This window comes from Bombina bombina, unplaced genomic scaffold, assembly GCF_027579735.1.
Source record: "Bombina bombina isolate aBomBom1 unplaced genomic scaffold, aBomBom1.pri scaffold_808, whole genome shotgun sequence".
Taxonomy (NCBI): Eukaryota; Metazoa; Chordata; class Amphibia; order Anura; family Bombinatoridae; genus Bombina; species Bombina bombina.
The window spans coordinates 45,173-67,893 of NW_026511680.1; the positions used below are offsets into that span (position 1 = coordinate 45,173).

At 39.7% G+C, this 22,721-nt stretch overlaps 1 protein-coding gene across 1 annotated transcript in view; it reads right to left on the minus strand.

The window, feature by feature from the left end:
• LOC128643903 (double-stranded RNA-binding protein Staufen homolog 1) overlaps positions 1–22,721 on the minus strand; it is a gene marked incomplete at its 3' end in the record, with an annotated part of 77,563 nt that overhangs the window by 15,973 nt on the left and 38,869 nt on the right. The window contains exons 4-7 of the mRNA XM_053696674.1: positions 18,197–18,464; positions 17,454–17,597; positions 11,193–11,336; positions 10,999–11,074 (exon numbers count right to left, since the gene is read on the minus strand). Of these exons, the coding sequence (XP_053552649.1) occupies positions 10,999–11,074; positions 11,193–11,336; positions 17,454–17,597; positions 18,197–18,464 (632 nt within the window). The remainder of the gene's footprint in view (positions 1–10,998; positions 11,075–11,192; positions 11,337–17,453; positions 17,598–18,196; positions 18,465–22,721) is intronic.

Genomic DNA, 22,721 nt, shown 5'->3' on the forward strand with positions numbered 1-22,721 from the left:
CCAAGGGATTCTCTTGGAGTAAAATTAAAATTCCTAAGATTCTTTCCTTTCTCCAAGAGGGTTTGGATAAAGGGTTGTCAGCGAGTTCTCTAAAAGGACAGATATCTGCTTTGTCTGTTTTGTTACACAGACGCCTGGCAGCAGTGCCAGATGTACAAGCTTTTGTACAGGCCTTAGTCAGAATCAAGCCTGTTTACAGACCCATGACTCCTCCATGGAGTTCTGAATTGTCTGCTTTGCAGTGTGATCCACCCTATCTGGTATTCCATGCAGATAAGGTTGTTTTGCGTACCAAACCCGGTTTTCTTCCAAAAGTGGTTTCCAACAGGAATATTAACCAGGAAATAATTGTTCCTTCTCTGTGTCCGAATCCAGTTTCGAAGAAGGAACGTTTGTTACACAATTTAGATGTGGTCCGTGCTTTAAAATTCTATTTAGATGCAACAAAGGATTTCAGACAGACTTCATCTTTGTCGTTTATTCTGGTAAGAGGAGAGGACAGAAAGCTACTGCTACCTCTCTTTCCTTTTGGCTGAAAAGCATCATCCGATTGGCTTATGAGACTGCCGGACGGCAGCCTCCTGAACGAATCACAGCTCATTCTACTAGAGCTGTGGCTTCCACATGGGCCGAGGCTTCTGTTGATCAGATATGTAAGGCAGCGACTTGGTCTTCTCTGCACACTTTTGCCAAATTTTACAAATTCGATACTTATGCTTCTTCGGAGGCTATTTTTGGGAGAAAGGTTTTGCAAGCCGTGGTGCCTTCCGTTTAGGTAACCTGACTTGTTCCCTCCCTTCATCCGTGTCCTAAAGCTTTGGTATTGGTTCCCACAAGGATGAAGCCGTGGACCGGACACACCAATGTAGGAGAAAACAGAATTTATGCTTACCTGATAAATTTCTTTCTCCTACGGTGTGTCCAGTCCACGGCCCGCCCTGGCTTTTTTAGTCAGGTTTCAATTTTTTTCTTTCTATACACTACAGTCACCACGGCACCCTATGGTTTCTCCTTTTTCTCCTAACCGTCAGTCGAATGACTGGGGGGTGGAGCCAGAGGGGGGCTATATGGGCAGCTTTTGCTGTGCTCTCTTTGCCATTTCCTGTTAGGGAAGAGAATATTCCCACAAGTAAGGATGAAGCCGTGGACCAGAAACACCGTAGGAGAAAGAAATTTATCAGGTAAGCATAAATTCTGTTTTTTTGGTAAATTAATTCACCATAATCCTTTCACAATGTCATGCTCGCACATATTCTTGGTTTTGTAGTCTGCAGAAATAACGGGTCTTATTCTCAGCAAAAATGTTATAAAATAAGCATGCAGAGTTGAGAAAGACATTAAAAGGGACATAAACCCAAAATTGTTTTTTTTTCATGAGTCAGATAAAGCATACAATTTTCAGATTTACGTCTTATCAAATTTGCTTAATTCTCAATATAATTTGTTGAAGGGGGGCAATGCTCTACTGGGAGCTAGGTGAACACAATGGGTGAGCCAATGACAAGCAGCTAGCGCACAGTAGTGCATTGCTTGTAAACCTACCTATGTATGCCTTTAAACAACGGATACCAAGAGAACAAAACAAAATTAGTTAAGTAAATTGTTTAACATTGCATGTTCTCTCTGAATCATTAAAGTTTAATTTTGACTTTATGGTCCCTTTAACGCCATTGCTCCCCTGTAAATATGTGTACACAGACAACTATTACCATTTTTCAAGAAGCTCAATATATATAAGATTGTTTGGAGTGGAACAGATCTGCACAAGGACCTAAGTGTGAGGAGGGAGGGGCAAGCATTAAAAATTAATGTTATTATTTTAGTTAAATAAAGCTATTTAAATTGTTAAGGTAATCACTATTTTTCTCATTCCAAAAAAGTACAGCTCAAAAGTTTAACGAATGATAACTAACCTATTAAACTGGAGATAGTTCACATACCAATAATTTGATTAAAATTCAGTGATCTATGTACTTTTAATGGTGTATAACGAAATCAGTATTTTCTGATAAAACTGGAAAAAGCATCTGAATTATTATTATAAAAATGAAACCTTTATGTAAAAAACAAACAAACATGATTTCATTTATATCCGACTACTAGCGATTGAAATCATGATTTAAACGGACAGTCTACTTGAAAATGTTTATTTAAAAAGATAGATAATCCCTTTATTATCTATTCCCCAGTTTTGCATAACCAACAGTTATATTAATATACGTTTTACCTCTGGATTACCTTGTATCTAAGCCTCTAAAGACTGCCCCCTTATCCAAGTTATTTTGACAGACCAGACTTGCATTTTAGCAAATCAGTGATGACTCCACGGGAGTGAGCACAATGTTATATATATGGCATACATGAACTAGTGCTGTCAAGCTGTGAAAAACTGTCAAAAATGCACTGAGATAAGAAGCAGCCTTCAAGGGCTTAGAAATTAGCATATGAGCCTACTTAGGTTTAGCTTCAACAAAAAATACCAGGAGAACAATGCAAATGTAAAAAAAGTAAATTGAAAAGTAGTTTAACATTGCATGCCCTATCTGAATCATGAACGTTTCATTTTAACTAGACTGTCCCTTTAAATCAAACCCACCCTGCTGACAGGTTTCAGTTCAAAAGGCTTTTTGATTTAGGATGAGGCTTTTATATATAGTTTCATGTCCCTAAAAAGCACTGCTAAGGCAGACTAAAGCCCTAGGAAAGCAAACCTTTTAAGTTGGTATTATCTCCTATTCCTGCATTTATTCATGTTTAAGGCAGTAATAAAAAGAGAGGGAAGCTTTAAAGGGCTATAATATTTGTAAATTTGTATAGTTTTAGGTATCATGGGAGACATATAGAAAACATAATTTATGTAAGAACTTACCTGATAAATTCATTTCTTTCATATTAGCAAGAGTCCATGAGCTAGTGATGTATGGGATATACATTCCTACCAGGAGGGGCAAAGTTTCCCAAACCTCAAAATGCCTATAAATACACCCCTCACCACACCCACAATTCAGTTTAACGAATAGCCAAGAAGTGGGGTTATAAAAAAGTGCGAAAGCATATAAAATAAGGAATTGGAATAATTGTGCTTTATACAAAATCATAACCACCACAAAAAAAGGGCGGGCCTCATGGACTCTTGCTAATATGAAAGAAATGAATTCATCAGGTAAGTTCTTACATAAATTATGTTTTCTTTCATGTAATTAGCAAGAGTCCATGAGCTAGTGACGTATGGGATAATGATTACCCAAGATGTGGATCTTTCCACACAAGAGTCACTAGAGAGGGAGGGATAAAATAAAGACAGCCAATTCCTGCTGAAAATAATCCACACCCAAAATAAAGTTTAACGAAAAACATAAGCAGAAGATTCAAACTGAAACCGCTGCCTGAAGTACTTTTCTACCAAAGACTGTTCAGAAAATACATCAAAATGGTAGAATTTAGTAAAAGTATGCAAAGAGGACCAAGTTGCTGCTTTGCAAATCTGATCAACCGAAGCTTCATTCCTAAACGCCCAGGAAGTAGAAACTGACCTAGTAGAATGAGCTGTAATTCTCTGAGGCGGAGTTTTACCCGACTCAACATAGGCAAGATGAATTAAAGATTTCAACCAAGATGCCAAAGAAATGGCAGAAGCTTTCTGGCCTTTTCTAGAACCGGAAAAGATAACAAATAGACAAAAAGTCTTTCTGAAAGATTTAGTAGCTTCAACATAATATTTCAAAGCTCTAACAACATCCAAAGCATGCAACGATTTCTCCTTAGAATTCTTAGGATTAGGACATAATGAAGGAACCACAATTTCTCTACTAATGTTGTTGGAATTCACAACTTTAGGTAAAAATTCAAAAGAAGTTCGCAACACCGCCTTATCCTGATGAAAAATCAGAAAAGGAGACTCACAAGAAAGAGCAGATAATTCAGAAACTCTTCTGGCAGAAGAGATGGCCAAAAGGAACAAAACTTTCCAAGAAAGTAATTTAATGTCCAATGAATGCATAGGTTCAAACGGAGGAGCTTGAAGAGCCCCCAGAACCAAATTCAAACTCCAAGGAGGAGAAATTGACTTAATGACAGGTTTTATACGAACCAAAGCTTGTACAAAACAATGAATATCAGGAAGAATAGCAATCTTTCTGTGAAAAAGAACAGAAAGAGCAGAGATTTGTCCTTTCAAAGAACTTGCGGATAAACCTTTATCTAAACCATCCTGAAGAAACTGTAAAATTCTCGGAATTCTAAAAGAATGCCAAGAAAAATGATGAGAAATACACCAAGAAATATAAGTCTTCCAGACTCTATAATATATCTCTCTAGATACAGATTTACGAGCCTGTAACATAGTATTAATCACAGCGTCAGAGAAACCTCTTTGACGAAGAATCAAGCGTTCAATCTCCATACCTTTAAATTTAAGGATTTCAGATCCTGATGGAAAAAAGGACCTTGTGACAGAAGGTCTGGTCTTAACGGAAGAGTCCACGGTTGGCAAGAGGCCATCCGGACAAGATCCGCATACCAAAACCTGTGAGGCCATGCCGGAGCTATCAGCAGAACAAACGAGCATTCCTTCAGAATCTTGGAGATTACTCTTGGAAGAAGAACTAGAGGCGGAAAGATATAGGCAGGATGATACTTCCAAGGAAGTGATAATGCATCCACTGCCTCCGCCTGAGGATCCCGGGATCTGGACAGATACCTGGGAAGTTTCTTGTTTAGATGGGACGCCATCAAATCTATTTCTGGAAGTTCCCACATTTGAACGATCTGAAGAAATACCTCTGGGTGAAGAGACCATTCGCCCGGATGCAACGTTTGGCGACTGAGATAATCCGCTTCCCAATTGTCTACACCTGGGATATGAACCGCAGAGATTAGACAGGAGCTGGATTCCGCCCAAACCAAAATACGAGATACTTCTTTCATAGCCAGAGGACTGTGAGTTCCTCCTTGATGATTGATGTATGCCACAGTTGTGACATTGTCTGTCTGAAAACAAATGAACGATTCTCTCTTCAGAAGAGGCCAAAACTGAAGAGCTCTGAAAATTGCACGGAGTTCCAAAATATTGATCGGTAATCTCACCTCCTGAGATTCCCAAACTCCTTGTGCCGTCAGAGATCCCCACACAACTCCCCAACCTGAGAGACTTGCATCTGTTGAAATTACAGTCCAGGTCGGAAGCACAAAAGAAGCCCCCTGAATTAAACGATGGTGATCTGTCCACCACGTTAGAGAGTGTCGAACAATCGGTTTTAAAGATATTAATTGAGATATCTTTGTGTAATCCTTGCACCATTGATTCAGCATACAAAGCTGAAGAGGTCGCATGTGAAAACGAGCAAAGGGGATCGCGTCCGATGCAGCAGTCATAAGACCTAGAATTTCCATGCATAAGGCTACCGAAGGGAATGATTGTGACTCAAGGTTTCGACAAGCTGCCATCAGTTTTAGACGCCTCTTGTCTGTTAAAGACAGAGTCATGGACACTGAATCTATTTGGAAACCCAGAAAGGTTACCCTTGTCTGAGGAATCAATGAACTTTTTGGTAAATTGATCCTCCAACCATGATCTTGAAGAAACGACACAAGTCGATTCGTATGAAATTCTGCTAAATGTAAAGACTGAAAATAGATGGGGGTGGAGGTGAGCGCCAAAAAAGGCTGAGGTAGGGAATGGGGACACCTGTTAGACTGATAGAGCGGTGTCCACAATGTAGGTTCTCTTGTTGACGTTGGTGGAATCGATGTACAAATAGTATAATAACTATAAATTAGTTGTAAACTTTAAGAATGTATATCAATGTTTAATCCACACAAAAATGTTAAAATATCTCAGATCTACTTAAAAACATACACAGTCCTAAAAATAGAAATAAAAATAACAATCATATAAAATCATGGATCCATGTTACAATAAAATAAATGCAAAAAATGGGAATGCACAATAAAAACCTTTTTGCAATAATTGATCTTATAGACCAAGTATCCTAATTAGGCCACGTGTCCTAATTGGAGTAGTTTATTTAGAAACAGTCCAGATGGTGGTAAATGTTCTTATGGTTATATTTGTCCAATTAAATCACAATATGGCAAAAAAAAAAAAAAAAAAAAAAAAAAAAATTAGTGTCTCTGTCCGTGACCAATTCTGAAATAATTCCAAAGCAGTGTGTGTCCTGTGCCTGAAATGGTGAGAAAATGGAAAATCCAAAAATGTGTGATCACTTAATGTGAAAAAAAGGGGAAAAAATGTAGAAAAAATGTAGAAAAAAATGTAGAAAAATGTAGAAAAAATGTGTAACCTTGCAAAAAATGTGAGAATCCTCCAGTTTATGTGGCAAAAAGTGAGTATTCAAGGTGATTAAAAAAGTGTCCAATGTGATATAGTGATTTCTGTGCAATGAAGTTGTAGCTCAGTATGATCCAATCAAAAACCAAATAACATTGTGCAAAAACCTGTAAAGAAAACAAACAATACTATAATATATACAAACTGTTAAGTGGGTATATCAGTATTATGCTTACTCAAATCAGTCGACGCGTTTCGGCCATGTACTCCTGGCCTTTATCAAGACTAACATTGTGAGTAAGCTGAGAGAATTTATAGGAGCTGTTGCTAATGTTTGGGCGCCAAAAAGCTAGTAGGCCACGCCCCCTTCCTGTTAGGTGCATTGTGGGTATGGGCAAAAGTTTAGTTTTAAAATGTACTCTTAAAAGATCAAAATATTAATTTATGAGTCTTAACTATTATTGTGTTCTTGGGGCCATTTCAATTTGGGCTATTTGCTTTGTCTATGTGCCCTTAGTTGGCATCCTAAGTATGATAAATTTGTATTCCACCTACACTTCCGGTTTCGCTAGTGTTTGTCGTGTTTACTTCCGGTTTTTCTAATGTTGGCTCATATCCTGTGGGTTAGTGATGCTATCATACTTCGATAGCTATCTATTTAGGTATTGACCTAACTCCCTTTGTATATCATATGGCGACTACTTTATCTTTTAGCTAAAGCTGCCTTTACTTTCATTCTTTCTCTTTATTACCTCTGTTCGGCACATATTTATACTTCCGGTTAGCGCATATTAGCACTTCCGGTTTCGCTATGTCATAGCACTTCCGGTTTCTGTTGTTTTCCGGTATCGTGATTGTCTAATACTTCCGGTTTCGATAGGTTACACTACCACACAGAGACTAATGTGAGAATAAATCTAAGCTGCCTATTAATAAGTGCTGGACTGTTTCTAAATAAACTACTCCAATTAGGACACGTGGCCTAATTAGGATACTTGGTCTATAAGATCAATTATTGCAAAAAGGTTTTTATTGTGCATTCCCATTTTTTGCATTTATTTTATTGTAACATGGATCCATGATTTTATATGATTGTTATTTTTATTTCTATTTTTAGGATTGTGTATGTTTTTAAGTAGATCTGAGATATTTTAACATTTTTGTGTGGATTAAACATTGATATACATTCTTAAAGTTTACAACAAATTTATAGTTATTATACTATTTGTACATCGATTCCACCAACGTCAACAAGAGAACCTACATTGTGGACACCGCTCTATCAGTCTAACAGGTGTCCCCATTCCCTACCTCAGCCTTTTTTGGCGCTCACCTCCACCCCCATCTATTTTCTACTTTCATATTGGGTACACTAGGGACCCGCTGAGGAGAGCCAGAGGTATTCCATATCCCCTTTCCCTTCTGTTATCTGCGCAGGATATACACTTTTATCGTTTAAATGTAAAGACTGAGCAAGTACCAAGATATCGTCCAAATAAGGAAATACCACAATTCCCTGTTCTCTGATTACAGACAGAAGGGCACCGAGAACCTTTGTAAAAATTCTTGGAGCTGTAGCAAGGCCAAACGGCAGAGCCACAAACTGGTAATGCTTGTCCAGAAAAGAGAATCTCAGGAACCGATAATGATCCGGATGAATCGGAATATGCAGATATGCATCCTGTAAATCTATTGTGGACATATAATTCCCTTGCTGAACAAAAGGCAAGATAGTCCTTACAGTTACCATCTTGAACGTTGGTATCCTTACATAACGATTCAATATTTTTAGATCCAATATTTTTAGATCCAGAACTGGTCTGAAGGAATTCTCCTTCTTTGGTACAATGAAGAGATTTGAATAAAACCCCATCCCCTGTTCCTGAACTGGAACTGGCATAATTACTCCAGTCAACTCTAGATCTGAAACACAATTCAGAAATGCTTGAGCTTTTACTGGATTTACTGGGACACGGGAAAGAAAAAATCTCTTTGCAGGAGGTCTCATCTTGAAACCAATTCTGTACCCTTCTGAAACAATGTTCTGAATCCAAAGATTGTGAACAGAATTGATCCAAATTTCTTTGAAAAAACGTAACCTGCCCCCTACCAGCTGAGCTGGAATGAGGGCCGCACCTTATTGTGGACTTAGAAGCAGGCTTTGCCTTTCTGGCAGGCTTGGATTTATTCCAGATTGGAAATGGTTTCCAAACTGAAACTGCTCCTGAGGATGAAGGATCAGGTTTTTGTTCTTTGTTGAAACGAAAGGAACGAAAACGATTATTAGCTCTGTTTTTACCCTTAGATTTTTTATCCTGTGGTAAAAAAGTTCCTTTCCCACCAGTAACAGTTGAAATAATAGAATCCAACTGAGAACCAAATAATTTGTTACCCTGGAAAGAAATGGAAAGTAGAGTTGATTTAGAAGCCATATCAGCATTCCAAGTCTTAAGCCATAAAGCTCTTCTAGCTAAAATAGCTAGAGACATAAACCTGACATCAACCCTGATAATATCAAAGATGGCATCAGAGATAAAATTATTAGCATGCTGAAGAAGAATAATAATATCATGAGAATCATGATGTGTTACTTGTTGCGCTAAGGTTTCCAACCAAAAAGTTGAAGCTGCAGCAACATCAGCCAAAGATATAGCAGGTCTAAGAAGATTACCTGAACACATAAGCTTTTCTTAGAAAGGATTCAATTTTCCTATCTAAAGGATCCTTAAACGAAGTACCATCTGACGTAGGAATAGTAGTACGTTTAACAAGGGTAGAAATAGCCCCATCAACTTTAGGGATTTTGTCCCAAAATTCTAATCTGTCAGACGGCACAGGATATAATTGCTTAAAACGTTTAGAAGGAGTAAATGAATTACCCAATTTATCCCATTCTTTGGAAATTACTGCAGAAATAGCATTAGGAACAGGAAAAACTTCTGGAATAACCACAGGAGATTTAAATACCTTATCCAAACGTTTAGAATTAGTATCAAGAGGACCAGAATCCTCTATTTCTAAAGCAATTAGAACTTCTTTAAGTAAAGAACGAATAAATTCCATTTTAAATAAATATGAAGATTTATCAGCATCAACCTCTGAGACAGAATCCTCTGAACCAGAAGAGTCATCAGAATCAGAATGATGATGTTCATTTAAAAATTCATCTGTAGGGAGAGAAGTTTTAAAAGATTTTTTACGTTTACTAGAAGGAGAAATAACAGACATAGCCTTCTTTATGGATTCAGAAACAAAATCTCTTATGTTATCAGGAACATTCTGCACCTTAGATGTTGAAGGAACTGCAACAGGCAATGGTACTTTACTAAAGGAAATATTATCTGCATTAACAAGTTTGTCATGACAATCAATACAAACAACAGCTGGAGGAATAGCTACCAAAAGTTTACAGCAGATACACTTAGCTTTGGTAGATCCAGCACTAGACAGCGATTTTCCTGTAGTATCTTCTGACTCAGATGCAACGTGAGACATCTTGCAATATGTAAGAGAAAAAACAACATATAAAGCAAAATTGATCAAATTCCTTAAATGACAGTTTCAGGAATGGGAAAAAATGCCAAAGAACAAGCTTCTAGCAACCAGAAGCAATGAAAAATGAGACTTAAATAATGTGGAGACAAAAGCGACGCCCATATTTTTTAGCGCCAAATAAGACGCCCACATTATTTGGCGCCTAAATGCTTTTTGGCGCCAAAAATGACGCCACATCCGGAACGCAAAATAACGTCAAAAAATGACGCAACTTCCGGCGACACGTATGACGCCGGAAACGGAAAAGAATTTTTGCGCCAAAAAAGTCAGCGCCAAGAATGACGCAATAAAATGAAGCATTTTCAGCCCCCGCGAGCCTAACAGCCCACAGGGAAAAAAGTCAAATTTTTGAAGGTAAGAAAAAGTGATTAAATCAAATGCATTATCCCAAATATGAAACTGACTGTCTGAAAAATTAGGAAAGTTGAACATTCTGAGTCAAGGCAAATAAATGTTTGAATACATATATTTAGAACTTTATAAACAAAGTGCCCAACCATAGCTTAGAGTGTCACAGAAAATAAGATTTACTTACCCCAGGACACTCATCTACATGTTTGTAGAAAGCCAAACCAGTACTGAAACGAGAATCAGCAGAGGTAATGGTATATATAAAAGAGTATATCGTCGATCTGAAAAGGGAGGTAAGAGATGAATCTCTACGACCGATAACAGAGAACCTATGAAATAGACCCCCGTAGAAGGAGATCACTGCATTCAAATAGGCAATACTCTCCTCACATCCCTCTGACATTCACTGCACGCTGAGAGGAAAACCGGGCTCCAACTTGCTGCGGAGCGCATATCAACGTAGAATCTAGCACAAACTTACTTCACCACCTCCATCGGAGGCAAAGTTTGTAAAACTGAATTGTGGGTGTGGTGAGGGGTGTATTTATAGGCATTTTGAGGTTTGGGAAACTCTGCCCCTCCTGGTAGGAATGTATATACCATACGTCACTAGCTCATGGACTCTTGCTAATTACATGAAAGAAATATAGAGCAACTGCCTGGTCAGTTAACATTACAAGTTTGTCTTCTCTCACACAGGTCCAACTTCACACCTCCTTTAAGTAATGTTTTGTCTTTTATATATCAGGTTAAATAATCCAGTTTATTGACAAAATAAATTGTATGTAGTGGCATAAACTTACTGTTACCAGAATCTTCTCCTGAGCCAGGCTCAAAAAATGTAACTTTTCTTCCATCGCCTGGTTTCTTCACAGGCGCCTGAAAGAGAAAAAAAAACAACTTTTTGTAAATTAAAGCATCTCTTACCCATTCTTGCACTGGACTACACAATGATTATAATATGTACAGTATATAATAAAAAAATAATAAAATTAACCTTTTCTTCAGTTTTTAGTGCAGGCTTTGTAGGCAGTGGAGGATTCCTAAAACCTAAAATCTCCAACATGTTTTCAGCAGCGTTGCGCTTAGCCACTTTTTTGTTTGTGCCCATGCCTTCAGCAGTGTTATTTCCAATTTTAACCTGTGAAAAAAACAATGAACGTGAATAGAGAAATATATTCAAAGTAATTAACTAAAATTGCAGTTAAAGATAACACTGTGGTAAAAGACTCCACTGATCATTAACGGGCCTTTAAAAATACTCTAATCAAAATTACAATATATAGCATTAAAAATAAATAGAGAAATACTGTAAAAAACAATTTATGCTTACCTGATAAATTCCTTTCTTCTGTAGTGTGATCAGTCCACGGGTCATCATTACTTCTGGGATATTACTCCTCCCCAACAGGAAGTGCAAGAGGATTCACCCAGCAGAGCTGCATATAGCTCCTCCCCTCTACGTCACTCCCAGTCATTCGACCAAGGACCAACGAGAAAGGAAAAGCCAAGGGTGAAGTGGTGACTGGAGTATAAATGAAAAAATATTTACCTGCCTTAAAAACAGGGCGGGCCGTGGACTGATCACACTACAGAAGAAAGGAATTTATCAGGTAAGCATAAATTATGTTTTCTTCTGTTAAGTGTGATCAGTCCACGGGTCATCATTACTTCTGGGATACCAATACCAAAGCAAAAGTACACGGATGACGGGAGGGATAGGCAGGCTCTTTATACAGAAGGAACCACTGCCTGAAGAACCTTTCTCCCAAAAATAGCCTCCGATGAAGCAAAAGTGTCAAATTTGTAAAATTTGTAAAAAGTATGAAGCGAAGACCAAGTTGCAGCCTTGCAAATCTGTTCAACAGAGGCCTCATTCTTGAAGGCCCAAGTGGAAGCCACAGCTCTAGTAGAATGAGCTGTAATTCTTTCAGGAGGCTGCTGTCCAGCAGTCTCATAAGCTAAACGAATTATGCTACGAAGCCAAAAAGAAAGAGAGGTAGCGGAAGCTTTTTGACCTCTCCTCTGCCCAGAGTAAATGACAAACAGAGAAGACGTTTGTCGAAATTCCTTAGTTGCCTGTAAGTAAAATTTTAGAGCACGGACTACATCCAGGTTGTGCAGTAGACGTTCCTTCTTTGAAGAAGGATTTGGGCATAAAGAAGGAACAACAATCTCTTGATTGATATTCCTGTTAGTAACTACCTTAGGTAAGAACCCAGGTTTAGTACGCAGGACTACCTTATCCGAATGAAAAATCAAATAAGGAGAATCACAATGTAAGGCTGATAATTCAGAGACTCTTCGAGCCGAGGAAATAGCCATTAAAAATAGAACTTTCCAAGATAACAACTTTATATCAATGGAATGAAGGGGTTCAAACGGAACGCCCTGTAAAACATTAAGAACAAGGTTTAAACTCCATGGTGGAGCAACAGTTTTAAACACAGGCTTAATTCTGGCCAAAGCCTGACAAAAAGCCTGGACGTCAGGAACTTCTGACAGACGTTTGTGTAACAGAATGGACAGAGCTGAGATCTGTCCCTTTAATGAACTAGCAGATAAACCCTTTTCTAAACCTTCTTGTAGAAAAGACAATATCCTAGGAATCCTAACCTTACTCCAAGAGTAACCCTTGGATTCACACCAATATAGGTATTTACGCCATATCTTATGGTAAATCTTTCTGGTAACAGGTTTCCTAGCCTGTATTAAGGTATCAATAACTGACTCAGAAAATCCACGTCTTGATAAAATCAAGCGTTCAATTTCCAAGCAGTCAGCTTCAGAGAAGTTAGATTTTGATGTTTGAAGGGACCCTGTATCAGAAGGTCCTGTTTCAGAGGTAGAGACCAAGGTGGACAGGATGACATGTCCACCAGGTCTGCATACCAAGTCCTGCGTGGCCACGCAGGTGCTATTAGAATCACTGATGCTCTCTCTTGTTTGATTCTGGCAATCAATCGAGGAAGCAACGGGAAGGGTGGAAACACGTAAGCCACCCTGAAGTCCCAAGGTGCTGTCAGAGCATCTATCAGGACTGCTCCTGGATCCCTGGATCTGGACCCGTAATGAGGAAGCTTGGCGTTCTGTCGAGACGCCATGAGATCTATCTCTGGTTTGCCCCAACGTCGAAGAATTTGGGCAAAGACCTCCGGATGAAGTTCCCACTCCCCCGGATGAAAAGTCTGACGACTTAAGAAATCCGCCTCCCAGTTCTCCACTCCCGGGATGTGGATTGCTGACAGGTGGCAAGAGTGAGACTCTGCCCAGCGAATTATCTTTGATACTTCCATCATAGCTAGGGAGCTTCTTGTCCCTCCCTGATGGTTGATGTAAGCTACAGTCGTGATGTTGTCCGACTGAAACCTGATGAACCCCCGAGTTGTCAACTGGGGCCAAGCCAGGAGGGCATTGAGAACTGCTCTCAATTCCAGAATGTTTATTGGCAGGAGACTCTCCTCCTGACTCCATTGTCCCTGAGCCTTCAGAGAATTCCAGACGGCACCCCAACCTAGAAGGCTGGCGTCTGTTGTTACAATTGTCCAGTCTGGTCTGCTGAATGGCATCCCCCTGGACAGATGTGGCCGAGAAAGCCACCATAGAAGAGAATTTCTGGTCTCTTGATCCAGATTCAGAGAAGGGGATAAGTCTGAGTAATCCCCATTCCACTGACTTAGCATGCACAGTTGCAGTGGTCTGAGGTGTAAGCGTGCAAAGGGTACTATGTCCATTGCCGCTACCATTAAGCCGATTACCTCCATGCATTGAGCCACTGACGGGTGTTGAATGGAATGAAGGGTGCGGCAAGCACTTTGAAGTCTTGTTAGCCTGTCCTCTGTCAGGTAAATCTTCATTTCTACAGAATCTATAAGAGTCCCCAGGAAGGGAACTCTTGTGAGTGGAACGAGTGAACTTTTCTTTTCGTTCACCTTCCATCCATGTGACCTTAGAAATGCCAGCACTAACTCTGTATGAGACTTGGCAGTTTGAAAGTTTGAAGCTTGTATCAGAATGTCGTCTAGGTATGGAGCTACTGAGATTCCCCGCGGTCTTAGTACCGCCAGAAGAGCACCCAGAACCTTTGTGAAGATTCTTGGAGCTGTAGCCAATCCGAATGGAAGAGCCACAAACTGGTAATGCCTGTCTAGGAAGGCAAACCTTAGGTACCGATAATGATCTTTGTGAATCGGTATGTGAAGGTAAGCATCTTTTAAATCTACAGTGGTCATGTACTGACCCTCTTGGATCATAGGTAAAATTGTCCGAATAGTCTCCATCTTGAACGATGGAACTCTTAGGAATTTGTTTAGGATCTTTAAGTCCAGGATTGGTCTGAAAGTTACCTCTTTTTTGGGAACCACAAACAGATTTGAGTAAAACCCCTGTCCCTGTTCCGATCGTGGAACTGGATGGATTACTCCCATTAACAAGAGCTCTTGTACGCAGCGTAGAAACGCCTCTTTCTTTGTCTGGATTGTTGACAATCTTGACAGATGAAATCTCTCTCTTGGAGGAGAGTATTTGAAGTCCAGAAGGTATCCCTGAGATATTATCTCTAGCGCCCAGGGATCCTGAACATCTCTTGCCCAAGCCTGGGCGAAGAGAGAAAGTCTGCCCCCCACTAGATCCGATCCCGGATCGGGGGCCTTCAATTCATGCTGTTTTAGGGGCAGCAGCAGGTTTCCTAGTCTGCTTGCCCTTGTTCCAGGACTGGTTAGGTTTCCAGCCTTGTCTGTAGCGAGCAACAGCTCCTTCCTGTCTTGGTGCAGAGGAAGTTGATGCTGCTCCTGCTTTGAAATTACGAAAGGAACGAAAATTAGACTGTCTAGTCTTGGCTTTGGCTTTGTCCTGAGGCAGGGCATGGCCTTTACCTCCTGTAATGTCAGCGATAATCTCTTTCAACCCGGGCCCGAATAAGGTCTGCCCTTTGAAAGGTATATTAAGCAATTTAGACTTAGAAGTAACATCAGCTGACCAGGATTTTAGCCACAGCGCCCTGCGTGCCTGAATGGCGAATCCTGAATTCTTTGCCGTAAGTTTAGTAAGATGTACTACGGCCTCCGAAATGAATGAATTAGCTAGTTTAAGGACTCTAAGCCTGTCCGTAATGTCGTCCAGAGTAGCTGAACCAATGTTCTCTTCCAGAGACTCAATCCAGAATGCCGCTGCAGCCGTGATCGGCGCAATGCATGCAAGGGGTTGCAATATAAAACCTTGTTGAACAAACATTTTCTTAAGGTAACCCTCTAACTTTTTATCCATTGGATCTGAAAAAGCACAGCTATCCTCCACCGGGATAGTGGTACGCTTAGCTAAGGTAGAAACTGCTCCCTCCACCTTAGGGACCGTTTGCCATAAGTCCCTTGTGGTGGCGTCTATTGGAAACATTTTTCTAAATATCGGAGGGGGTGAGAACGGCACACCGGGTCTATCCCACTCCTTAGTAACAATTTCAGTAAGTCTCTTAGGTATAGGAAAAACCTCAGTACTCGTCGGTACCGCAAAATATTTATCCAACCTACACATTTTCTCTGGTATTGCAACTGTGTTACAATCATTCAGAGCCGCTAACACCTCCCCTAGTAATACACGGAGGTTTTCCAGTTTAAATTTAAAATTTGAAATATCTGAATCCAGTCTGTTTGGATCAGAACCGTCACCCACAGAATGAAGTTCTCCGTCCTCATGTTCTGCCACCTGTGACGCAGTGTCTGACATGGCCCTAATATTATCAGCGCACTCTGTTCTCACCCCAGAGTGATCACGCTTACCTCTTAGTTCTGGTAATTTAGCCAAAACCTCAGTCATAACAGTAGCCATATCCTGTAATGTGATTTGTAATGGCCGCCCAGATGTACTCGGCGCTACAATATCACGCACCTCCCTCTGAGCGGGAGATGTAGGTACTGACACGTGAGGCGAGTTAGTCGGCATAACTCTCCCCTCGTTGTTTGGTGAAATTTGTTCAATTTGTACAGATTGACTTTTATTTAAAGTAGCATCAATACAGTTAGTACATAAATTTCTATTGGGCTCCACTTTGGCATTGCAACAAATGACACAGGTATCATCCTCTGAATCAGACATGTTTAACACACTAGCAAATAAACTTGCAACTTGGAAATACAATTCAATTAGAATAATATTAAAACGTACTGTGCCTTTAAGAAGCACAGAAGATCTATGACAGTTGAAAATTAATAAATTGAAACAGTTATAGCCTCAATCCTTGTAAACAACACAACTTTAGCAAAGGTTTAATCCCATTAGCAAAGATAACAAATTCTGAAAGCAGGAAACAAATTACAGAATAAACGTTTTTGTCTCAGTCAAACTATAATTCTCACAGCTCTGCTGAGAGAAATTACCTCCCTCAAAATAAGTTTTGAAGACCCCTGAGCTCTGTAGAGATGAACCGGATCATGCAGGGAATACAATGAGTTGCTGACTGAAATATTTGATGCTAGAAAAAGCGCCAAAAAACGGCCCCTCCCCCTCACACACAGCAGTGAGGGAGAACAGAAACTGTCAGAAAACAGATTAAGCAACTGCCAAGTGGAAAAATAGTGCCCAAACATTTATTCACACAGTACCTCAGCAAATGAAAATGATTTTACATTCCAGCAAAAACGTTAAACATAATCTCTAGTTATTAAACAGCTTTATGTATTTCTTACAGTGTAATTCTAGTGAAGTACCATTCCCCAGAATACTGAAGTGTAAAGTATACATACATGACATTATATCGGTATGGCAGGTTTTTCTCATCAATTCCATTGTCAGAAAATAAAAACTGCTACATACCTCTATGCAGATTCATCTGCCCGCTGTCCCCTGATCTGAAGTGTACCTCACTCCTCAGATGGCCGAGAACAGCAATATGATCTTAACTACTCCGGCTAAAATCATAGCAAAACTCTGGTAGATTCTTCTTCAAACTCTGCCAGAGAGGTAATAACACACTCCGGTGCTATTTTAAAATAACAAACTTTTGATTGAAGATATAAAACTAAGTATAATCACCATAGTCCTCTCACACATCCTATCTAGTCGTTGGGTGCAAGAGAATGACTGGGAGTGACGTAGAGGGGAGGAGCTATATGCAGCTCTGCTGGGTGAATCCTCTTGCACTTCCTGTTGGGGAGGAGTAATATCCCAGAAGTAATGATGACCCGTGGACTGATCACACTTAACAGAAGAAACACAATTCAGTTAACCTTTAACAATGCAACACTAAAAAAATGTAATCACAAACCTGCATGACAAACTCTCTGCGTCTCGGTAGACCCCTTTCTGTAATAAGTATATACTCCGGCTCTTTATCTTTTTTGGCTTGCTGTATTTGTGCAAGTCTGCTAATGGGGTTCATTCCTTGACCATATTCAGGGCTTGTCGGAAGCTACAAAAAACAGAGCACAACATTATTACAGAGATAAGCAAATGGAATCTGGCTGGTATCCCATTTAATTTATTTAGTGTAATTTCCAGTAACACATATCAACAAAGACAAGAGCTTTCAAAAAGGGCCAAACTGTAAAAATGCCACCTTTTCAAGTTGGTTGCATTGATTAGACATTTAAAAATAAATAAATGTGATAATAGAAAATGTGTAGAAATGCTGAGGCTTGCAAGAGAATAAAGACCACTGATCACATACACTCAAAATGGACATAAGACAGAAATACAGTACAGGCTCTCTCTATCATACTTTATTTATGAAGCGTCATCATATTCCGCAGCGCTCTATAAATAGATCCCAAAAGACTGCTCACAAACTGTGGTATGGGTAAATCCCCAGAAGTTCAGAAGTCTGCCCTGCTGCACATGACTATGTAATTCACAAGGACAATTACCTTTTTTATTTTATGCAAGAAGTTTAGAAAATAAAATTGAACTAGTTGCACCCTCCTTTTAGCCTATTGCACCATTAGGATGGTCCCCAAGGAAGGACAAACTGTGATATGAGATGTCATCAGCACATGTTATGACAATACACACCTTTACAATTGATTTAGTTTTCTTTTTAATCCTTGGCTTCATTTTTTCAACCATAGGTAGAGGTGGTAGTTTCTTGAGCTCCTCTAAAACAGCCATTGCTGCATTCTTCTTAGAAATCTTCTTGCTCTTCCCTTCTCCTTCACCCAAAAATTCACCAACAGACACTTTAGTTACAAAGCTTTTCATATGTGGGGGGCCTGTTTCCTTTGTTACCTTAATAAATATAGATAAAGATCTCAAAATAATCATATCAATAGGGGAAAAAAATCTTTTAAAGCATAAAATTATAATTTAGAGCAAAAAGCAAGCAAAAGAAGTAAAAGAATATAAAATTACAGTTTTCTGCTTTAACTAATTTGTGGGAAACTAAATTCAGTTGAATGGCCCATTAAGGTAATTTTTAGTTAAAGGGACAGTCTACACCAGAATTTTTATTGTTTTAAAAGATAGATAATCCCTTTATTACCCATTCCCCAGTTTTGCATAACCAACACAGTTATATTAATATACTTTTAACCTCTGTGATTATCTTGTATCTAAGCCTTTACAAACTGCCCCTTTATTTTAGTTCTTTTGACAGACTTGCAGTTTAGCCAATCAGTGCCTGCTCCCAGATAACTTATGAACCTCCTAGGTTAAGCTTTCAACTAAGAATACCAAGAGAGCAAAGCAAAATTGGTAATAAAAGTAAACTGGAAAAATGTTTAAAATTACATGCCCTATCTGAATCATGAAAGTTTATTTTGGCCTAGACTGTCCCTTTAATAAAAAAAAATCCAGCCTTTAAAAACAAAATGTTTGCTTACCTGATAAATTAATTTCTTTCATGATGGTGATGGTCCACAAACCATCACATGTGGGGATTAAAACTCCAGCCCTACAAGAGGAGGCAAAATACCAAAAGCAACAGCTTTTTAATCCTGCACACTTTTCCATGATTCCTTAATCATACATATGGCAGAGAGAAAGGTGAAAATAAGAACGTAGGAAAGGAAAAGCAGGGTACAAGAAGTGCAATCTGGTACTGCTGCCAACTGTTATAGGGAAAAATACAAGGGTGGGTCTCGTGGACTCATGAAAGAAATATATCAGGCAAGCCATAAAACAAAATGTATGCTTACCTGAAATTTCTCTCTTTCTGGGCATAGAGAGAGTCCACAAAACATTCTATTTACTATTGGGATATTTACTCCTGGCCAGCAGGAGGCAGCAAAGAGCACCCCAGCAAAGCTGTTAAGTATCACTTCCCTTACCCATAACCCCCGGACATTTGGCCAAAGGGAACGGAAAAAGAAGTAACACTAGGATATAGAGGTGCCTGAGGTTTGTACAAAAAATAAAACAAAAACTGTTGTCTGAATTTAAACAAGGGTGGGTCGTGGACTCTCTATGCCCGGAAAGAAAAAAATTAAATCAGGTAAGCATACATTTTTAAATTGTGTTTTCTTTCCTATGGCATAGAGTCCACAAAACATTCTAATTACTAGTGGGAACCAATACCCAAGCTAGAGGACACAGAATGAATAGGGAGGGAAAACAAGACAGGCGGACCTAAACTGAAGGCAGCACTGCTTGAATAACCTTTCTCCCAAAAGAAGCCTCAGCTGAGTCAAAAGAATCAAATTTGTAGAATTTGGGAAAAGTATGTAAAGAGGACCAAGTGGCCGCCTTACAGATTTGCTCCACAGAAGCTTCATTTTTGAAAGTCCATGAAGATGAAACCGCTCTAATGGAATGAGCCGTAATTCTCTCAGGATGCTGCTGTCCAGCTGTCTCATAAGCTAACCGGATAACACTCAACCAGAGAGAAAGAGAGGTAGAAGTGGCCTTCTGAACCCTACGCTTACCAGAGAAAACAACAAACAGAGCAGAAGTCTGCTGTAAATCTTTAGTTGCTTGAAGGTAAAATTTAAGAGCATGCACAACATCCAAGTTATGCAAAAAACATGAAGTCTGCCTGCTTTGAAAATACGCCTCCCAGTTGTCCACCCCTGGTAAGTGGATAGCAGAGAGATGGCAATCGTGAGACTCAGAGTTCCTCCCTAAGGATTGATGTAGGCCACAAAGGTGATGTTGTCCAACTGAAATATGATAAAATCGGACCAAAGCTAGTTGAGGTCATGCTATTAAAGCATAGAAAATTGCTCTCAACTCCAAGATGTTTATTGAAAGAGACAACTACTCTGGAGTCCACAGATCCTGTGTGTTTAAGAAACCCCAAACTGCTCCCCAGCTTAACAGGCTGGCATCCGTGGTCACAATCACCCAGGAAGGCCTCAGGAAGCATGTGTCCCGAGACAGATGGCCCTGTGAAACCCACCATGAGTGTGAGAATCTTGTTGGGGAATACAAATTTATCTTCTGCAACAGATCTGAATGGTCCTTGTTCCATTGACTGAGCATGCATAACTGCAGAGGTCTCAGATAGAAAAGAGCAAAAGGAATAATGTCCATGGAGGCAACCATCTGTCCAATCACCTCCATGCATTGAGCCACAGATGGACGAATTGCTGACTGGAGAGACAGGCCAGAAACATGAAGCTTGGATTTTCTGATGTCCATCAGAAAAGTCTTCATGGACAGGGAATCTATGATTGTTCCCAAGAAACAAACCCTTGTAATCTGGAACAAGGGAACTCTTTTCCAGATTCCCTTTCCACCCGTGGGAACTAGAATAGACAACTCCTCAGTATGATATCTTGCTAGATGAAAAGATGGCGCTTGAACTAGAATGTAGTCTAGATAAGGCGCCACACCAATACCCTGGGACCTAACCACTGCCAGAAGAGCCCCCAGAACCTTTGTAAAAATTCTGGGAGCTGTAGCAAGGCCAAAAGGAAGGACAACAAACTGGAAATGTTTGTCCAGGAAGGCAAACCTTAGATACTGGTAATGAACCATGTGAATTGGAACATTAAGATACGTGTCCTTCAGATCTATGGTCGTCATAAACTGACCCTTTTAGACCAAAGGAAGAATAAAACTGATGGTCTCCATCTTGAAGGACTGAATCCTGAGGAATTGATTGAGACACTTAGGTCCAGAATGGAACGAAAAGTGCCCTTCTTCTTGGGAACTACAAATAGATTTAAATAGAATCCTAGACCCTGTTCTTCTAGAGGAACAGGAACAATGACTCCCAGGGATGATAGATCCTTTAAGCAGTTTAAGAAGGATTCTCTCTTTATCTGATTCGCAGATAATCTTGACAGGTGGAACCTGCCCCTGGGAGGACACGATATGAATCCTATTCTGTACCGTGGGATACTATATCTATGGCCCAAGGATCTGGTACATCGCATATCCAAACCTGCTGAAAAAAAGAAAGTCTGCACCGCACTTGATGCACTATAGGATCAGGAGCGGCCCCTTCATGTTGATTTGGAATCAACGGAAGGCTTCTTAGCTTGCTTCCCCCTATTCAAAGGCGGACCGGACCTCCAAGAAGACTTGGATTGATTTGAAGAGGAAGACTTCTGTCTCTTAAAGTTACGAAAGGAACCAAAAATTAGAATTCTGGCGATCCTGAGGTAGAAAAGAACCCTTTCCACCTGTAATGTCAGAAATAATTTCTGCCAGGCCTGGTCCAAACAAGGTTTTACCCTTATAAGGCAGAGATAAAAGCTTGGACTTGGATGTAACATCTGCAGACCAAGATTTTAACCAGAGAGCTCTGCAAGCTAAAATGGTAAAACCAGAAATCTTAGCACACAACCTAAGAACTTGCATGTTAGAATCACAAATAAAGGAATTGGCTAGCTTGAGAGCCTTGATCCTATCTTGGATCTCCTCTATAGTAGTCTCTTCTAGGATAAGATTAGATAAATCATCGCACCAATAAGATGCTGCCCCCGCAACTGTAGCAATACTAGCAACAGGTTGCCACTATAATCCCTGATGTATGTACATCTTTAAAAAGCCTCAAGCTTCTTATCCATGGGATCCTTGAAAGAACAACAACTATCTTCAATAGGAATAGTAGTTCTCTTAGCCAGAGTAGAGATAGCTCCCTCTACCTTGCTCCACGAGTCACGAATAGAGTCAGCAACAAAAACAGGGGATGGGGAAAAAGGAATCCCTGGTTTATCCCATTCCCGAGTTATATCTGAAAAATGGAAATACTTCCAGATGAGGGTACATCATATACCCTATTAAGCTTACTAGACCTCTTTAAATTCTCTGCAACAGATTCGGATTCTTCCAAATTAGCAAGAACCTCCTTCAAAAGAACTCGAAAGGTGTTCTAACTTAAATCTGAAATTAAACTCCTCTGAATCAGAAGAATTTGTCACTACAGTGTCAGAATCTGACAATTCCCCCTCAGAAGCCACTGAAGAATCATCCTCATCAGATAATTGAGACAAACTGACTAACGCAGCTTTAGCGGAGTCACCCTTACTAACATCAATATGTTTAGATTTCCTCTTTCGTTTACCAGAAACCTTTGAAAAAGCTAATAAAGCTGCAGAAACAGCAGAAGTAATTTGCACAGAGAAATCCCCAGGTAAAAAAAAAAAAAAACCCA